This window comes from Amblyomma americanum, chromosome 5, assembly GCF_052857255.1.
Source record: "Amblyomma americanum isolate KBUSLIRL-KWMA chromosome 5, ASM5285725v1, whole genome shotgun sequence".
Lineage (NCBI taxonomy): Eukaryota > Metazoa > Arthropoda > Arachnida > Ixodida > Ixodidae > Amblyomma > Amblyomma americanum.
The window spans coordinates 32,317,654-32,337,170 of NC_135501.1; the positions used below are offsets into that span (position 1 = coordinate 32,317,654).

The 19,517-nt window shown below is 45.5% G+C and overlaps 1 protein-coding gene and 1 long non-coding RNA gene across 4 annotated transcripts in view; one reads left to right on the forward strand and one right to left on the reverse strand.

Annotated features, from left to right (window-relative positions):
* Positions 1-19,517, forward strand: part of LOC144134626 (uncharacterized) — a 97,005-nt gene that overhangs the window by 16,495 nt on the left and 60,993 nt on the right. The gene's annotated exons all lie outside the window — the stretch shown is intronic.
* The window catches only part of LOC144134625 (uncharacterized), a 78,307-nt gene continuing 61,010 nt past the window's right edge, over positions 2,221-19,517 (reverse strand). For 2 of the 3 annotated variants that reach the window (XM_077667501.1, XM_077667499.1), the window contains 2 exons: positions 6,864-7,053; positions 2,221-2,770 (listed from right to left, as the gene is read on the reverse strand). In XM_077667501.1, coding sequence (XP_077523627.1) covers positions 2,595-2,770; positions 6,864-7,053 — 366 coding nt within the window. In that variant the 3' untranslated portion in view covers positions 2,221-2,594. Of the gene's footprint in view, positions 2,771-4,320; positions 4,427-6,863; positions 7,054-19,517 lie in introns of all 3 variants that reach the window. The other variant, XM_077667500.1, reaches the window with a different exon arrangement.

A 19,517-nucleotide genomic window follows, 5' to 3' on the forward strand; every position in this document is an offset into this window, starting at 1 on the left:
AACCAATGCCAGCAATCGCTGTGGTCAGGTTTTGTGCTTTATTCTATTAAAGTATTGAAAATAATAAAATAAGACACCATATGTCCTACCAAAATAATTGTTGATAGGCTATTTTGTTGTGGCAACAGGTGTATCATGTGGAGTTTGTTGGGTTAACGTCACTGTCTTAGAAACAGATTTTCCTTCAGGTCAGACAACACCAAAGCTGAAGCAGTCAGACGAGTAAAAATAACACACACCTCTGATTCCCTATCTTGCAAATACATTAGGAAAGGGGACTCATGAATGTTTTCCTAAAAAAAAAATTGGAGTTCACGCTATCGCCACTAGATTACCGTCAGTAGTTTGATTATACAAAACAGCGAGCTGGCGAATCAATATCATAGGATAATTTAGGTTGCGACTGATTTGGGCGAGTTGGTACTGATTCATTGTTAAACATCGCAAAACGACGAGACACATCGTTTCTCCGAATATATATCAGTTGCGAGTCAGCGCTTGTTCTGTTGCACTTTCTTTCGCGTGTCCCGTCTTCCCGCCCTATTTTACAATGAATATCACAGGGCCTCTGTATTAGGAAGGGAGTGGGGGTGCGTGTGGCGTTGTATGTGCAGTCGTCCACAGACCAGAACGCTCAAACTCAGTGCCTTATACGCTCCGCAGCGCTCTCAGCGACGTCTAGCGGCAGCGCCTGGTTCGATATAGCGCATGTCTGATAATCAGAAGACACTCAAAGATGCGTAATCTCGAACCAAGCGCAGCTGCTACGTGTTCGTCTGCGCGCTGCGGAGCGCAGATGGCACGGAGTTCGAGCGCTCTGGTCTGTGGCCGACCCTACACTTCCTTTTCCTTCTTTCCGCCTTTGCTACTGCTTTATGCTGGACGAGGATGTAAATACAATCTTGTTCGCTCGTGGTGAACGAAAGCTGGCATTAATATACCGATCTGGGCTCCACAACATAGCTGTGACGTCGGAGAGAGAACGAATATTTCGCTCGTAAGCGGCTATGGGAAGTAGGCATTGCCCCAGGTAAGATGTCTACTTGAAAGGGACATCGACAACAGCTCAATCCAATTCGCTTTCCCAGTAAACATCTATTCTACAGCTCCTTCTCGTCATTTTCAGCAGAAAAATACGCATTTCTTAATCATCTTGACTAGACTGACCCAATTATTGCCGAGCAAATTGCATCACAGTTTTTCTCCGCTCTAATCGTACTAGTGACTTATATAGCTAAAAGAACTGCATAAACCAAAAGCTCTGCACGTGCCATTGTTCAGTTGCGAAATCGGCCGGTGATGGTAACATCTTTATTGCAATTTCTGGCTTTTTAAAGCTTACAAAAGCTCCACTTTCCGTCAAATTAGCGTCTTTTTCGATGCAATTCAGTTTTATCTATTCACGCAGGCAAACTTAAGTTTGTACCCAGCGTCACTGAAGTGTGCGACAGTTTTCAGTACCATTATGGTGCTGAATTCAGCGGGTACACAACGGCAACAGAACAAAGTGAAAAAAAAAGGTCTGAGTGTCTGCATGTTCTGTCCGGTGTACCGCAGGGATCTGTGCTGGGACCGTTTTTGTTCCTGATATATATTATTGATATTGCTCAAAATGTTGATGGAGGTATCACTGTAAAATTATGCTACCTACGAAAGGAATTAAAAGGGTCCCCATAGAGCGTAAAACTTGTAGCATATCGCACTATGATTCGACCAGTCCTAGAGTACGCCTCTATAGTGAGGAATTCGTATCATGTAAAAACATCGAGCAGGTGGAGCGCATCCAACGTCATGCAGCCCGGTTCATCTCATCCGATTACAGGAAACGTTCTTCCGTTACTAATCTACTGAGGTAGCATAAGTTGGAACCGCTCCAGATGCGCAAACGGATTGCTAGGTTAAACTTTTTGCACTTACTATATCATAACAAAACAGGATTGCCACGTGATTCGTATTTACTTTGTGCGCCACAAAGATCATCAAGGCTGAACCACACAAAAGTGATAAGGCCATACAATGCCAGGACTAAGCAGTTCCAAAAATCTTTTTTCCCATGCACAATCGAACAATGGAATCGCCTGCCTGTTCCGGTTGTTGAATGTACTAACGTTAATACCTTTGAGCATTCTCTGCAAGCTTACCTTTTGTAACCCTCTCCTGCCAGGGCAGCACTGCTGCCTGCAGTATTTTGAAATAAATAAATAAATAAAAATGACGAAATATATTTCCGCCCGCGCGCACTATATACACTTTATCATCTGTCACAGTTCCGCAAAAGCTGACCACGTCATTTTAGCACGTGAAGGCAGTCAAATAAGGACGCAGTGCCTCGTATATTACGTTTTTTTTTCGGTCTGCGAGGATGAGCTTTCCCAATATATAAATCAAAGCACCAAGTCGTTCAACGTTAAAGTGGTTGTTACCCTGTCGCAGCAAGTGTCCTCACTGCACAGACCGGGAGAGAGGGGCACTAGCGCAAGTAGAATCCCTCCCAGCAAAAGAGTCCGTTCCCCAGGTAGCCGCGGTCGCAGGCGCAGCGGCCTTTGGCCGACCCTAGCGGCACTACGCACGATGCGTGGCGGCTGCACTCCTCGTCAGCACGGCACGGCTGCAGGCCGTCCAAGTCGCCACGGAGCCGCTCTTCCTCGCTGGGCGAAGCTGGCCTTCGTTGGCTGCCGCTCCGTGAACGGTGGCCAAACCTCCCACGGCCTAAGGGAGACGGGTCGAAGTCTACGCCGCCACCCCGGTGCCGGTGGTGACGCCAGCGCGACTGTGGATACAATAGGGCGTATTCGGCACGGAGTTTCACAGTAGTGTTCTTGTGGTAGGTACTCAGTAGAACTAAGAAATTACATGTCATTTTGCAAAGGCCGGTTTATCACATGTGGCAGTGGTAGCATAAACATTAAAAACTTTCATTTCTGCTCGCACTACCACATGCATTGCAAATATGCTTGGAAGCGGCTTTTTCAAGCACAGCTTTGGAAGCAATGCGAAGTTTTCAGCTCTAAGAGGTGCAAGAGGCGCGCTGAAGGGTAATTTCATGGAGAAGGTGACCCTAACTGCAAAAGAGCCGAATTTATCTGCGAAATAATGGCGATTGGGCAAATCATGAGAGAGTTTTGAATTTTGCTCTTAATTTCCTGCAGTGACCTTGGATTGAACGTGTGGCCCTCAGAAATAAAAAAAATTAGCAAATTTTTATTATGCTCTAATAATTGTTCTCTATTAACCTCCTCAATTTTTAACACGTTCGCAATGTAGGGAATATTTGTGATGGGTTCCTAGAAGTTCATACCTTTTATTGGACGTTTTTAATGCCGGGCCATTGAAAGTTTAATTACCGAAGCACTCCACCGTTTCACCTGAGCACCACATCTCTACAGTAGGGCTTGAGATGTATAACGTCTCCCAATCAGGGATATCAATTCCACAGATACATCAGAATGCCAAACGCATGTCCTGGTGTAGACGAGCTGAAGGAAGACATCCCTGGTATTGTCATGCTCCAAAGGTATCTAATGTCTTAAGTGGTTGGAGCACCTGAGCAATATCTTTGGAAGCTGAACATGCCTCCAAAGATGAGTACGCGGCCACGTGTGCACGAGAAGCCCTCGGTCTGGACCCGCTGGAAAGTAAAAGCATATTAATTTGTTCATATTTGCGGCGGCCTCCGTGCCTTTGCTTCCTGGAGGCAAGCTTAATAATTGGACACCCTAGACACTGCTCAACCACGGCCGGTTGATGAAGCCCGCTCCCATCTAGCGGCTGTGGTTCAACGATGCGAGAAGTGCAGTGAGGGCGGTTGACGTAGGCGCATAGCTTTCTCGTTTTCGGGTATTGGTCCTTATCGATCTCGCGTAAAGACCCCATCTTTTTGCGCTCTTTTTCAGGCGCCGATTCAAGGTCTGTATCGGGTGATTTGTCTTTTTGTTTTTCCGGGGTCTATGCGTTTAGCGCCGGTCCCTGCATAAACCCACGTCAGCAGATCCAGTTGTTGGTCTGGGAAACTTGCGTGCGGTTCCCGGCGGCGAGTTTCGGACGTTGGTCTAGCCGTCATCCATGTTGACGCTTCACACGGCACAACGCTCGCAGCGCCGTGTTCACCGCGGATCAGGCGGAAACAGGCGTTGTTCGCGAAGACCGTGGGCTGCGCTTCTGGTCTAGCGTGGGCCTTAGAATTATCCCGGCTGTTCTGCAGTTCGCCCACGGGCGCTTCATAGGCGCCTCTGCTCGCTTCGGCGCTGTCGTCCCGCACAACTTGGCTGTTCATGACGCTGACATTAGTCTGCACGACGGTGTAATCATCAGCAGGCTCACCGGCCCCGACGCCGGGAACGGGCAGCGAGTCGACCTTGACCGAGAGATGGATGACCGTGTCTCCGTCTGTCGTTGACTGGGCCGTATCTGATATCAGTCTTGTCAGCTGCAGCAGTGTTGAACAAGAAGACAACGGTCTCCTTCAAGTAGACAGCTGTCGCCGGAAGTTTACCCCCGTTCACAGCATAACTGTGGGCTGAAACCGTGGTATTCGTAAACGGAAGCGCATTATCGCAACACCTCGCCAGCGATTGTGGCGAATGAATAGGTTTTCTCGAAAACGAGTGAACTACGCTCCATGTGCATGTAGCCTGCGTACTTCCAATCTATTATGACACCCACTGTTGTGTCGATATGGAGAAAGATATGGAACTAGAATGCATGTCGACTTGGAGGCCGTCAACACTGAATTAAAAAATTGAGTTAAGTGCTGCTAGTGGCTGCCGTGAACAAAAGCAAAGAACAATGAAATAAAAAACCAAATCTTTGGACAAAGTAAAAAATATTCAATAGGACAGTCATGTAATGCCAGTAAACGTAATACACACGGCGTATGGAAGTTGCTCAGATTTTAGGCGTTCCATGAGCGATATAAGCTTCTAGATCGTGATCAAAACGTTATATTCCGCATTCTGTGAACAGACTAATGCATGAACAACTCGACGTCGTATTAGTTTGTAGGAGATGAACTGTGCCTGTGCACTCAGAACGGATGGATTCCTGGGGCCGTATTCCGCAGCGACGCATTCCTGTTCCGTTTGGTCCTCTGTGACCGGTCACTTCTCCCGCTGACGTAGGGCGTCAAAGCATGGCGTTACGCAGGTCGTGACAGTAGCGCGCCCTCGATGCCGCTAACGTGAATAAACGCGTCTCGAACCCGGGTCACCCCGCTTCGGCGGCCCCGATGCCCAAGAATGACAAAGCATGAGGACACGTTTGACAGCCAGACGAACTTTTCCGCCGCTTTTGCCGTCTCGGCAAAGAAACTGAGCCTCGTTTGTGCTGTAAATTGGCGCTGAGTGGTTCGTGTCACGCAGCCGGACTGGATGCGGCGGCGAATTGCATCATTTCTGGGGCATTGCCCTAGAAACGTGATTCATCTTGGTGCTAGAAAAACAAGTGGCTTTACGAGTTTTTTTAAGGTAACGAAGATCTTTCAAGGAAACAATCTTGTTTTTCCATGCATTGCGGGTAGATTTGCTTTGAAAAGTCCGGTTTACCAAACTGCGCTGACAATCATGCTCTTTAACCACGGACGGTACGAACGCAGATTATGAGACGTCACTGCGCTTCGTAGCTGAGAGCGGCAAGGGCTAGAGCTGCTTTAACCAATCTGCGAGCGCGTTGGGTTCCATGGAGAAAGAAAATTGAAATATTTGTCATGGTCATAGAATCTATATCAATAAAAAGTGTCATTTGTGAAGTTTAACGTTATGAAAATACGGCGACCAAGACCAGGATCGAACACTCGACCGCAGGGATCGGCAACAGAACGCAAAAGCCACTGAACCATGCGGCGGGGGATAAAATTGAAATTAGCTGAAATTTACTGATATAGCGAGAAGAAAACCCTTACGTGGATTCAGTCGACACGGCCGCATAAGCGCCTCCTTGAACCCCTGATCGAGTGGATGTAATGTTGAGAGCAAGGCATTTAAAGGTGTCTTAGTCGAAGCTTTCATAAATTCGAGTTTTCGCTCTAGACTTCTTAATCATCGAATTGAACACAGCGTTGGTAATGTTAATGCAACAACATTAACATCGTGAACATTATCGTGAAAAATTATGTCGTGCAAATATTTCGCCCATTGGCTGGCGGGAAGGGACGTCATCATGTCGGAAGGGACTACATATTTCTTGTCGCTAATGCTTCCGTGTCGCCACCTCTGGACAACTTTTTAGAAACAACAAACTACCACCTGATAGTGCGAAGAGGTGTCTGGTTGTGTTGAGAGAGACGTGTAGGAGTCCCCAAACACCCCCATGAAAGAGTGACACAAAATTCAATGTAAGGGCACGAACAGCTTCTAATGTGCCAACACACAATGCTATTAAGTGCCTCTGTGAATTTTGTTTTTGACTAAGCTACACTTTGTTGTCGTTTCGTACTGTGCGCATGCTCTTAAGATTATTAGGATGACATTTAGGAGCCTGAAGCACTCTTTAATAACGATGAATCGATGTAAGCTCGGTTTCTTCTTTATTTCCTTGACGCAATGGGGACCGAGCACACAGCCGACACAAAAGCATGCGCGAGAGTGATTAGCTATTTCAGATCTTAATTCCGGGTGATGTGCTCGTCAACCGGTTATGGTCTTCTTCCGCCAGAGCGAACATATAACTGATGGCAATTTCGTATTCACCACTCAGCATACAGAACTTGCTGCTTTACGAGCAATAAAGGAAGGCCTATAGGAATCCAGCCAGAATAATCGCGAGCCCTCATGACTTCTAGCGGACCGCCTAGGCGTTGTCTAAGCCAGGCTGGATTGCAGTCAAGCAGGCAGGAGCATGAACAGCGACGCGTCCAGCAGTGCACGTACACTGAGCGCGTATTCCGGAGGGAAAGGCGACCAGGAAGTGGCGCATGGCGTAGAATCGTCCGTCCCTGGCGAACACGGCGCTGGACAGGCTGAGCGGCGCATCCAGCCCGGTGACCAGGGCGAGTCTGCCACCGGCCAACAGACGCACGGTGGGCGGTGGAGGTGAGAACCGCACTCGGGACAGCCGGCGCTGCAGCGGGGTGCGTGCGGCTGTGCTGATAGTTCGTTTGGCTTGACCGCATGTGGGCCTTTTACACAACACGGCGATAGTCCAACTTTATTAAATTCGGCAGTCGCCCTTGCTGGAAGATCCAAGAAGACTACTTAGGAGAGACATAGGAGGGCACAAATACGACACGGACGAAGTGAGGGAACGGAACGAGCGCTCACTGCGCCCGCGTCGTATTTTTCCGCTCGTTTGCATTTTTTTTAAACATACAGGTTGTTTAAACTAACACTTCACTCACTCCTTTAAAGATAGCATTCTTGAGTTAGAAGAGCGCTTTTCTCGGCATAGTATGGTCAGCGGTGTATTACACCAGAACACAGCTAAGACGTGCCATCAGTCTAGTTAACTGATACCTAATAGTTATCTTTTAACTAATATTTTAGTCTCTTTAATTGCGGAAAAGCGTGTTGCCCACCGTAACTGATATCTGTAGGAGTTTATAGAATTTGGAAAGCATGGTTAGCTTGCGCGTTGTCTCATAACTTGTTATGGGCATTTTTTAAAATCATTTTAGGCAGTCCGACACCTTATAGAATGGAGCAGATCGAGGTTGAATGCATGACGCCAATGAACAAACAGCACCGTCTGAGCGCTCACTGATTCTATTCCCTATTCATCGCTTTGATATTACCGCCCCGTGTGAAAAGATCCGGTGAAATATTTTTGAAATATATCAGCAGAAAAGAGCGATTGGCCGAGCAAGAGCAAAGAAAAAATGTTGGAAGCTTAAGCTTCGCCTTTAAGAGTGGAATGCGACAGCGTGTCGTGGCGCTGCCAGGGAGTCCACGGAACGCCATGGCCTTGCCCGCTGGACAAATCGTTCGGAATCTCTAGGAGCCCTCTGAAAACAACACAGATGCTGCTCCACACTAGCACTCGTAGACGGATGCGGTTCCATCATACCTGTTCAGAAATGAACGACCGTACTCCGACGAAGAAAGGTCGCTACGCGCGCGCCATCGTCCGGGCCAGCGCCTTGCATAGCAAAAGGGGTATTCAGTGGGTGCCACACGATGGCGATACGACTGCACGCCAAGCACAGAGAAAATTTACCGGAAACGCATTGTACTCGCTCAATTCCGACATCTGTAATTCATATGATCATAAATACACATGTACGTCTCAGTGCACATCTCGAAGATACGTTTAAAAGGAACCCGTGCATTCATTAAACGCGCCTTTATTCATGTTCAAACGTCGTGGCTGAGTGGAAGCGTTCCCTTCTCGCACGCCAAAGGCCGTGGTGCGTGCCGTGTGTTTTTTACGCACCCCCGAATGTTTCCGATGCGCGGCGCCGGCCACTACAACTACTACTAATACGACGCCGATGGCTTTTCGACCGAACAAGCTGTATACGCGGTCGGGTGAAAAAGTATCGCAGCGAGCGCCCTGCAGTACGTATATAATTTTTTGAGTTTTTGATCAAATTTGTGTAGTTAATATAGTACGCTTTCTGAACACACATTCTTGATATATTCTTGGAGTCCACTGCTGAGACGAGAAATGCGCCCACACGTATTCCGAGCCCCCCATAGGCTCTTCAAAGCGATGCTACTGCGTTTGCCGATGTGTTCAACACTACTTGCTAGATATATGTAATTCGGTTTGATTGTTATCCACCACACATTTGCAGTGTGCATAATTTTTATAAATGCCTGTACTACTGCTGCGCATAACAAGAGAGCAGCTGTGGATTTGTGAAGTTAATGGAGCACGCATCTATAGCTTCATGCTTTTCTAAATGCCTGTGGTACATCCATGATTGTCTCCCTCCTATCATCGCATGGTACTCAGCATCGAGTTGAATTGCGCGGAAGCAAAGCGAGAGTATTGATAGAGATACAGCCTAAACAAGCGTTGAAGCAAGAAAAACGAAGAATAATATCTTGCGCAAGGAATGGCGGGGAACAACATATGAAAAACTGCGTGCAGCTGTGCAGGTGTCCTTTCATATTTATTTTGTGCAAAGAACCGGATGGCTCACAGTAACGGTAAAGAACAAGAACCTACACCAGCAAGCATGCGAAGAACGAAAAGGACGAAAGAAAGAGCATCCAGCACCGAATGAATGAGGCAGACGGTGTGGACTGCAAAAAATGAGACCGAAGAATCTGGCTATGGATCAGCACCCAATGACGATAGGCGCTGCCATACGCTTTGAGATAAGGTTAACGTGCGCTAGAATTCAGACTTATAAAAATGTGATGAAGGCGGTCACTCATGCAGCGCGCAGAAAGCCCGAGGAGACGAATAAACATATTTTACTACGCTACTTCAGTGTCCACCCTTATGTTGACATTATCAAAGCTAGCACAGCTCTGGCACCAAGGTTCTCGCATAGCGATGAAAGCTAACTGGTGAATTGAACGGAGGGATAAAAAAAAAACTAGCGAAAAAACGAGGGCGGCAACGTGAACACTACCGCGGCAGTTTCAGGGAGTTGTTTCTTCACTGCACTGGAAGAGTGGCACGTGTGGAAGATGCCGGCGTTATCTGTGTGTAGGACAGGGAATTGGCCCTGTGAGAAGCTTGGCGAGTGATGCCTGGATTTGGGCACTGGACATATTGAAAATCAGGAGAGAGACCGAACCGGCCGTCCGGCCTTTGCCGCTGCGGGAAGGCAACTGGCTCAAAGCCCTTTTATCCTTTTATTGGTCCTCTCCGGAAAAATACAAAAAAAAACAAATGAAAAAGAGAGGGAGCCCGGACCAGCATCGCTATACCGGTCTTAAAGCTAATAAAAAAAGAAAAAGAGCTAAACGCTAAAAAAACCTAATTTAAGGGAAAAAGCAGGAAAAGAGAAACAACAAACAAAAACATAAAACCCCCAAAAGGCGCAGAACAGACAAAAGCACAGATAACGTCACAGAGAATGTCAGCACAGATGAAGTCACAAGCACAGTTGGTCCAGACACCACAGACAGTGAGAAGCACAGATTAAGTCACAGAAAATGTCAGCACAGATAAAGTCACAGGCACAGTTGGTTCAAACACAGTGTCAGACCACAGAGAGACATCATTGTCCAGCAAAGGAACACAGAGCACTTCACTGTACAGAGCTTATGCAGGAAAAATGAGTGACGAAAGTACTCATCGGGAATGTGTAGGAATTGTGCTGCTGATGAGATGAACCATTTGAATGAGAACAGCACAAGCAGCAGGGTTATTCAAAAGAGAGGGTAAGTAGACAGTTTAATGTCAGACGAGCAGAGAGTCTTTAAACGGGAAACTAAAGGAGCACTAAGGAAGCAATTGCGGAAGTAATGACTGACACCTTAGCACAAAACACCGCATGAGCAAATTGAAGAAGGAGATAAGCCAATCTTTTTAAAGTAGAAAGGGAATCGACCATGCCCAGTGAGTAAAGCAATAAGAGGACTTCTAGGTAGACGGATGGAAGGAATATTTAGCGTATCGGGGATCCAGATAAATAATTCAGTGCCGCCATTATTTTCTTGCCAATAAGTTTGCCATAAAAGAAGTGAAGAATGGTGTAAACGGGAACGCACGCAACGGCGTGAAAGGGTAGAAGTGTGTAAATGGCCATATTGCCCAGCACTACCAGCAACCTGGTCGGCTAACTCATTTCAGAAAATTCCGGAGTGACCCCGGATATGAAATAAAAGAAATGAGGCAAGTGAAGACAAACGATAGAGATCTTTCTTAATGGAAATATTAGTCGGGTTAAATGGAGTAACTGAAGACAGGGCAGAAAGCAGAGATAGAGAATCAGTGTAGAAATGAACGGGCATAGAAGGAGGGTTATTAATAGCAAACGCAACAGCAGAATGGAATACTACAAGTTCGGCGGCATAGACACTTGAAGGTGGTTCTAAGGATATGCGATGAACGTATAAAATATTTTGTGTGGAGCTAAGAACAACAAAAGCAGCACTAGCACTGTGATGAGTGAATGACCCGTCTGTGTAAATATGCAATGCGCTCCAGAAGAGGGCCAGATAGGACCACTATCATCGCCCGTTATAAAGATGAGACCACAAGGCTCATTTCGGAGGCTTGCCATATCAGAAAGCTCGGTAACACCTGTATCAGCAGCCCATCGATAAATCTTTTATCCAAGAAACTTGCGTATCTTAATCAGTGATGTCCCCCTTTTTTTTAGTCAAGTTGTGTGGTTGTGCGGAATCTTTCTCTCATGCTTATTGTGTGTTGTTACTCGTGCCATTTCATTTATATGGTGCCTCACCTGTAGCAATAAACCATTTGGTTGTTAGTCAGCGCTGGTGTTTTGTGCTTCTCTTGTGTCTCGTCTTTGATTGCGCTGTTTTTCCAAATCGTAAAACATGCAATGCGCGTTGACACGAAAAAGCCAAGACTTCCTGACAACTAAGTTGAGCAAAAGAAAATTTATATTTCAATGAGGGATGGTCAGACCAGATATTCAGTACTGGTTGAATTTCAAACTGGTTATAAAATGTCTTGCCGTAGAACACAGGTTGCCGTAATGTAAAAAGCATAAACACAGCACTTAGTTGGTCCAGCCCGTGCGTATAGACGCTAGCTCGAGCAAACGCGGCGCTTTGTGTTTCACGTCCTGCCGCGCCTAAGGGATGGTGGTCCCAACGACAGGGCAATTTTGCCATGCCCGCAAAATTCTTGCTGACCACTGGCGCAGAACTTCAGCTGCCTTGAGGGTGTTGCTGGCGTGCTTGTTCTCGCGCCAGCCCTGGTCGCGTGCCCACTAGAGCCAATCGCCGATGAGCGCACGCACGACTGGAAGGTCGCGGCTTCGTTGGGGCATGATTCCGTATGGCCGAAGCCTCGGAGCAGCTTTTTATTTCTTCCTCACCGAGTATCCTCTGGAAGCCGTAAAACACACCAAACCTCTTCGCGCCGCCAGCTGCGAGCCGTCTGAGGCTTGTGTGCTGATTGTCGTCCTCATGGGGATTGTGGCGCTTCATGACCTTTTGTTAGTCCATCCCTGTCTCCACTATCGCAGCAGGTGCGCGACCACCTCTTTGGCGCCGGGAAGATTTGCCTAAAGCTGGCTGCTCTCGGCCCAGGCGCTCTGGTAGGCGTTCCAGAGTGAAGGTGCGCGATAGTCTTCCTAAATAATGGCACGGGAAGGGACGCTTTATTTTTCGTTCTTTTTATAGTCCCACAGTAGTTTTTGTATGGAGCCGGTGCAGGAGGTGACACTGAAGACATATAGGCTGTGGCAATAAGCAGTGAGCTGTGGCCTCTTCTCTTCGTGGTTATGAAATCAGAGTCCGAGGAAGAGTCTTTTCGACGCACAACACAACAGCTTAAGTTAAAAACCTAAAACTTGAAGAATATTCGTTTGCGGTAAAACTGTTTGAAGTCCTTGTTTTGCCATCGGGCAGTTGCTAGGTGTCCGAAAAATCAGCAAACTCGCCACCTGTTGTACAGGCTTCTTCGGGCCGCAGATGAGTGTACTCTCTGGCGGGACGACGAAGTTAGGAAGTGCAGTGAATTCTGATCTAGGCTGAGACAACACGCGTTGCTTTTCAAAGATTTGAAGGCCGTGGTTGACAGAGTCTATGCTGGAATCATCTGGGTTGCACTTCATTCCCGTGCTGCTAGCGCGATCGCCTTTTCGCTTTGATTTACAGTCGAGGTCTCAGGCGTGGTGTACCGGAAAACGTTGAGAGGAATCTAAGCAGTGCTCTCTATCGACTTGTTCAGCGGCACTTGCAAGTGATTGGTCTAGTGTGGAAGGGGTTTCAAAAAGTCAGAAAAGCCGCCAGTTTTCCACATTCATGAGATGTCTGTCGATGACGGAGCTTAATTGCTTTATTTGTCATCTTATATGAAAAATGAATTAGAGGTGGGGGCTGTAGAATAAAGGTTTCTTTGGCCAGCTTCAGGGTTTACAATCCCTTATTTCGGCAGAGAGGGCGCATCACATATGCATACATGCATGCATTTCCTCATATTTAATACATACAGGCTGTTTGAAATTATTGAGTACAGAACTTGCTTTCAAAAGCAGCGAAAGATACGCGGGTGTGGTCTGTGCAGGTTCATTACATGACATGACAAATATTAGAGTGATACGAAAAAAATTAACTAAAAATATAATCAACTCTTAATTTTTTGGTCTTAGGACAAATTATAGTAAGAAATTGAAGGCCTTCCAAACACAAAACGAGGCCAGATTATCAAATTTCTCAATCAGCATCTCGCTACGAGATATGTAGCGTAGAAAATTGCTTTCCCGCGTTACATGCTGATAAAGTGACGTCGCTGCACGTGGTATCGTCACAGGAATCACGTCAACATCATCAACATCCTAAAGGAGCGAAACTGCGTCTGCATTTTATTCAAAGACCACCCACTTTGTCAATATGCCACCTGAGAAATAACTTCAAGAGATGTCGAAAGCGTTCCTTTTTTTTTCACGTTCGATATCTCGACGCATGATGCCGGATCTGGTTTGGTTTATGGGGTTTTAACGTCGCAAAGCGGCTCAGGCTATGAGGGACGCCTTAGTGAAGTACTCCGGAAATTTCGACCACGTGGGGTTCTTTTACGTGCACTGACATCGAACAGCACACGGGCCTCTAGATTTCGCCTCCAGCGAAATTCGACTGCCGCGGCCGGGATCGAACCCGCGTCTTTCGGGCCGGCAGCCGAGAGCCATAACCACTCAGCCATCGCAGCGGCTGCCGATTCTGGAGTTTCAGATCTGCTCCCCTTCGATTTTGACGGCCTTCAGTTTCGCAATATAACCTTGGGCCCTAATACTAAATATTAAAAAGTTCATAAAGTTAATGTTAATCAGGAGTTTAAAATGTTTAGTTAATTATTAGTCTTCTCACTGTGCTCCACAAAATAAATAATGTCCACTTTCGCTTAAGATCAAACTCAAACTGAGACACCGCACCGATGTATCTTTCCAAGTTTTTTTATTAAATTTCCGTTGCTTAATTTGAAACTCTCTGTGTACAGCAGTGTATATATACATCAGACATATATGTTCCTCACTCCCATATTCCTTCGAGTGCCAGTGAAACAGATGTAAAAAACACATTTTACACAGCCAGAGAATAATACATTGAAAACCCATACAGAAGCCGGAGTTCCCTGTATGATGATATGAAAAAATTAAAGCGGATTGAAATATAATCACTTAAAAGTGTTCGTATTTTGCACTTAAAGAGCTGTTTCCCGTACAAAGACCATGGCGTCGGTACTAACCACTCCTCAAATTGTCTTGTGATATAATTTGGAGCATTGCTCTGCAGTCGGGCGAGATTACGCAGATTGCTATTATGACGTGACTCAAGCGATATTTGCAGAGTTTGTGGGCAGGAAATACACGAAAATTATTAAAAATAGTTATATTGATGCTTTGTAGGAAGTGGTATATGTGTGCCAGAGATATTTATTCTGTAAAAGGTGAATATTTTCTAGCTTATTGGATGTTGTGCTGCCGTATAATAAGTGTTAAGCAAAAGGGAATCATGCAAAACAGTCTGACGTCAGTGGAACGGATGTATCATAAACAGTGCATGTTTGACTTACTTTGCTCAGAACATATTTGACGTGATTATCGCAAGACAGGTTAACGATAGAGACAACACCATGACATTCGAAATTTCCGACTATTGAATACTTCGTGAGTTTATTGCTATATCTCGACGCAGAGTTAAATTCTTTTTTTTGCATGAATATAACTTAACAGAGTATACTGAGGGGCCAGTTGGTCAGACATATTATAAACAAGAACTTAGCATAGAGACGGGACGTAGAAGGGCGAAGACAGGACGGTTGATAACCACACCCCATCGCAGAGCAACAACACGCATTCGCAAAACATAAAACAAGGTAAAAACAAACTGATAATCTTAGAACGTGTGGAAAAAGATAAAAAAGGAGGAAAGAGAAAGAGCGAAAGATAATAAAAGGTGCTAAGAAAACTCAAGTGCGTTTTAAAAACTTCAATTCCTTCTCCATCAGATACACAGATGAGGTACTAATGCACGTGCCTTCACTAGATTTCGAAATTTCCTGGGCTTCCAAGATTTCCCTAGCCAATTGGGTTTTACCACGCCCTACAATCTCAGTACTATTAAGCAGGGGAAAACAACCATTGCACTTCTTGCAATGCACTGGTACATGTTCTCCAGTTTGTTGGCGAAGTGAAGAGGCAAGTTCACCCAGCCTCATGTTTAGACACCTTCCCGTCTGCCCAACGTACACAGACCCACATCGGAGATGGCACTGATAAACAATATCTGTTGCGCATGATACGTACGGTTTTCTATGTTTTGTGCCACAATCTGGTTCTCTTTCCCTCTCTCTATCTGCTAAAGCACAAAGCATTGCCAGCTTGAGGGGCGTAGAAAACACGACGTCAACACCAAATTTCGCTGCCACTTTCTTCAAGTTGTGGGAGAGCCTGTGTACATATGGCATAACATCAAACACTTCCTTTTCTTTTGGTCACTTGGTGTGACATGACATAATAGAAGCTCTTGTTTTTCTTTTAGCACTTTCTTTCTGAGAGCATCTGCCACTGCCACAAGAACATCGGCAGGGAAGTCTGCTTCCTTAAGTCTCTCGACCGGAATGTCAAAACTGAAAGTCATGCCCTCACAGAGTGGGAAGAAGTTTTGACATTCAGGTCGAGAGACTTAAGGAAGCAGGCTTCCCTGCCGATGTTCTTGTGGCAGTTGTAGATGCTCTCAGAAAGAAACTGCTAAAAGAAAAACAAGAGCTTCTATTACGTCATATCACAACAGGTGACCAAAAGAAAAGGAAGTTTGAAGTTATGCCATATGTGCACAGGCTCTCCCACAACTTGAAGAGAGTGGCAGCGAAATTTGGGGTTGACGTCGTGTTTTCTACGCCCCTCAAGCTGGCAGTGCTTTGTGCTTTAGCAGATAGAGGGAGGGAAAGAGAACCAGATTGTGGCACAAAACATAGAGAACCATACGTATCATGCGCAAAAGATATTGTTTATCAGTTCCATCTCCGATGTGGGTCTGTGTACGTTGGGCAGACGGGCAGGTGTCTAAGCGTGAGGCTGGGTGAACATGCCTCTTCACTTCGCCAACAAACTGGAGAACATGTACCAGTGCATTGCAAGAAGTGCAATGGTTGTTTTCCCCTGCTTAATAGTACTAAGATTGTAGGGCGTGGTAAAACCCAATTGGCTAGGGAAATCTTGGAAGCCCAGGAAATTTCGAAATGTAGTGAAGGCATGTGCATTAGTACCCCATCTGTGTATCTGAGGGAGAAGGAATTGAAGTTTTTAAAACGCACTTGAACTTTCTTAGCACCTTTTATTATCTATCGCTGTTTCTCTTTTCTCCTTTTTTATCTTTTTCCACAGGTTTTAAGATTATCAGTTTGTTTTTACCTTGTTTTATGTTATGCGCATGCGTGTTGTTGCTCTGCGATGGGGTGTGGTTTACTGGCGCATTTTTTCATTTCAGTTGTAAGCGTTGCAACCGTCCTGTCTTCGCCTTTTTACGTCCCGTTCATATGCTACGTTTTTGTTTATAATATGTCTGACCAACTGGCCCCTCAGTATACTCTGTTAAGGTATATTCATGCAAAACAAAAGAATTTACCTCTGCGTCGAGATATAGCAATAAACTCACGAAGTATTCAATAGTCGGAAATTTCGAATATCATGGTGTTGTCTCAGTCGTTAACCTGTCTTGCGATAATCACGTCAAATATGTTCTGAGCAAAGTAAGTCAAACAAGTAGTGTTTAAGATACATCCTTTCCACAGACGTCAGACTCTTTTGTATGATTCCTTTTTGCTTCGCATATAAACTTATTATAAGGCATTAACAATTATTATACGGCAGCACAACATCCAATAATCTAGAAAATATTCACCTTTTACAGAATAAATATCTCTGGCACACATATAACACTTCCTACAAAGCATCGACATAAGTTTCTTTAATAATATTCGTGTATTTCCTGACCACAAACTCTACAAATATCGCTTGAGTCACGTCATAATAGCAATCTGCGTAATCTCGCCCGACTGCAGAGCAATGCTCCAAATTATATCACAAGACAATTTGAGGAGTGGTTAGTACCGACGCCATGGTCATCGTACGGGAAACAGCTCCTTAAGTGTAAAATACGAACACCTTTAAGTGATTATATTTCAATCCGCTTTAATTTTTTCATATCATCATACAGGGAACTCCGGCTTCTGTATGGGTTTTCAATGTAATATTCTCTGGCTGTGTAAAATTTTTTTTTTACATCTGTTTCACTGGCGCTCGAAGGAATATGGGAATGAGGAACAATATGTCTGATGTATTTATACTCTGCTGTACACAGAGAGTTTCAAATTAAGCAATAGAAATTTAAAAAAAAACTTGGAAAGATACATCGGTGCGGTGTCTCAGTTTGAGTTTGATCTTACGCGAAAGTGGACATTATTTATTTTGTCGAGCACAGTGAGAAGACTAATAATTAACTAAACATCTTAAACTCCTGAATAACATTAAATTTATTAACTTTTTAATATTTAGTATTAGGGCCCAAGGTTATATTGCGAGACTGAAGGCCGTCAAAATCGAAGGGGAGCAGATCTGAAACTCCAGAATCAGCAGCCGCTGCGGTGGCTGAGTGGTTATGGCTCTCGGCTGCCGGCCCGAAAGACGCGGGTTCGATCCCGGCCGCGGCAGTCGAATTTCGCTGGAGGCCAAATCTAGAGGCCCGTGTGCTGTTTTATGTCAGTGCACGTAAAAGAACCCCACGTGGTCAAAATTTCCGGAGTTCTTCACTAAGGCGTCCCTCATAGCCTGAGCCGCTTTGGGACGTTGTAACCCCATAAACCAAACCAGATCCGGCATCATGCGTCGAGATGTCGAACGTGAAAAGAAAAGAACGCTTTCGACATCTCTTGAAGTTATTTCTCAGGTGATATATTGACAAAGTGGGTGGTCTTTGAATCAAATGCAGACGCAGTTTAGCTCCTTCAGGATGTTGATGATGTTGACGTGATTCCTGTGAGGATACCACGTGCAGCGACGTCACTTTATCAACATGTAACGCGGGAAGGGTATTTTCTACGCTACATATCTCGTAGCGAGATGCTGATTGAGAAATTTAATAAACTGGCCTCGTTTTGTGTCTCGAAAACCTTCAATTTCTTAGTATAATTTTTTGTCCTAAGACCAAAAAATTAAATGTTGATTATGTTTTTAGTTAAATTTTTTCGTATCACTCTAATATTTGTCATGTCATGTAATGAACCAGCACAGACCACACACGCGTATCATTATCTGCTTTTCAAAGAAAGTTCTGTACTCAATAATTTCAAACAGCCTGTGTGTATTAAATATCAGTAAATGCATGCATGTATGCATATGTGATGCGCCCTCTCTGCCGAAATAAGAGATTGTAAACCCTGAAGCTTGCCAAAGAAACCTTATTCTACAGCCCCCATCCCCAATCTGTAATTCGTTTTTCATATAAGATGACAAATAAAGCAATTAAGCTCCGTCATCGACAGAGATCTCATGAATGTGGAAAACTGGCGGCTTTTCTGACTTTTTGAAACCCCTTCCACACTAGACCAATCAATTGCAAGTGCCGCTGAACAAGTCGATATAGAGCACTACTTAGATTCCTATCAACGTTTCCCGGTACACCACGCCTGAGACCTCAACTGGAAATCAAAGCGAAAAGGCGATCACGCTAGCAGCACGGGAATGAAGTGCTACCCAGACGATTCCAGCATAGACTCTGTCAACCACGGCCTTCAAATCCTTGAAAAGCAACGCGTGTTGTCTCAGCCTAGATCAGAATTCACTCACTGCACTTGCTCACTCCGTCGTCCCGCCAGAGAGTACACTCATCTGCGGCCCGAAGAAGCCTGTACAACAGGTGGCGAATTTGCTGATTTTTCGGACACCTAGCAACTGCCCGAGGGCAAAACAAGGACTGCAAACAGTTTTACCGCAAACGAATATCCTTCAAGTTTCAGGTTTTTACCTTAAGCTCTTGTGTTGTGCGTCGAAAAGACTCTTCCTCGGACTCTGATTTCATAACCACGGAAAGAAGAGGCCACAGCTCACTGCTTCTTCCCACAGCCTATATGTCTTCAGTGTCACATCCTGCACTGGCTCCAGACAAAAATTACTGTGGGACTATAAAAAGAATGAAAAATAAAGCGTCCCTGCCCGTGCCATTATTTAGCAAGACTATCGCGCACCTTCCCTCTGGAAAGCCTACCAGAGCGCCTGGGCCGAGAGCAGCCAGCTTTAGGCAAATCTTCCCGGCGCCAAAGAGGTGGTCGCGCACCTGCTGCGATAGTGGAGACAGGGAAGCACTACCAAAATGTCATGAAGCGCCACAATTCCCATGAGGACGACAATCAGCACACAAGCCTCAGACGGCTCGCAGCTGGTGGCGCGAAGAGGTTTGGTGTGTTTTACGGCTTCCAGAGGATACTTGGTG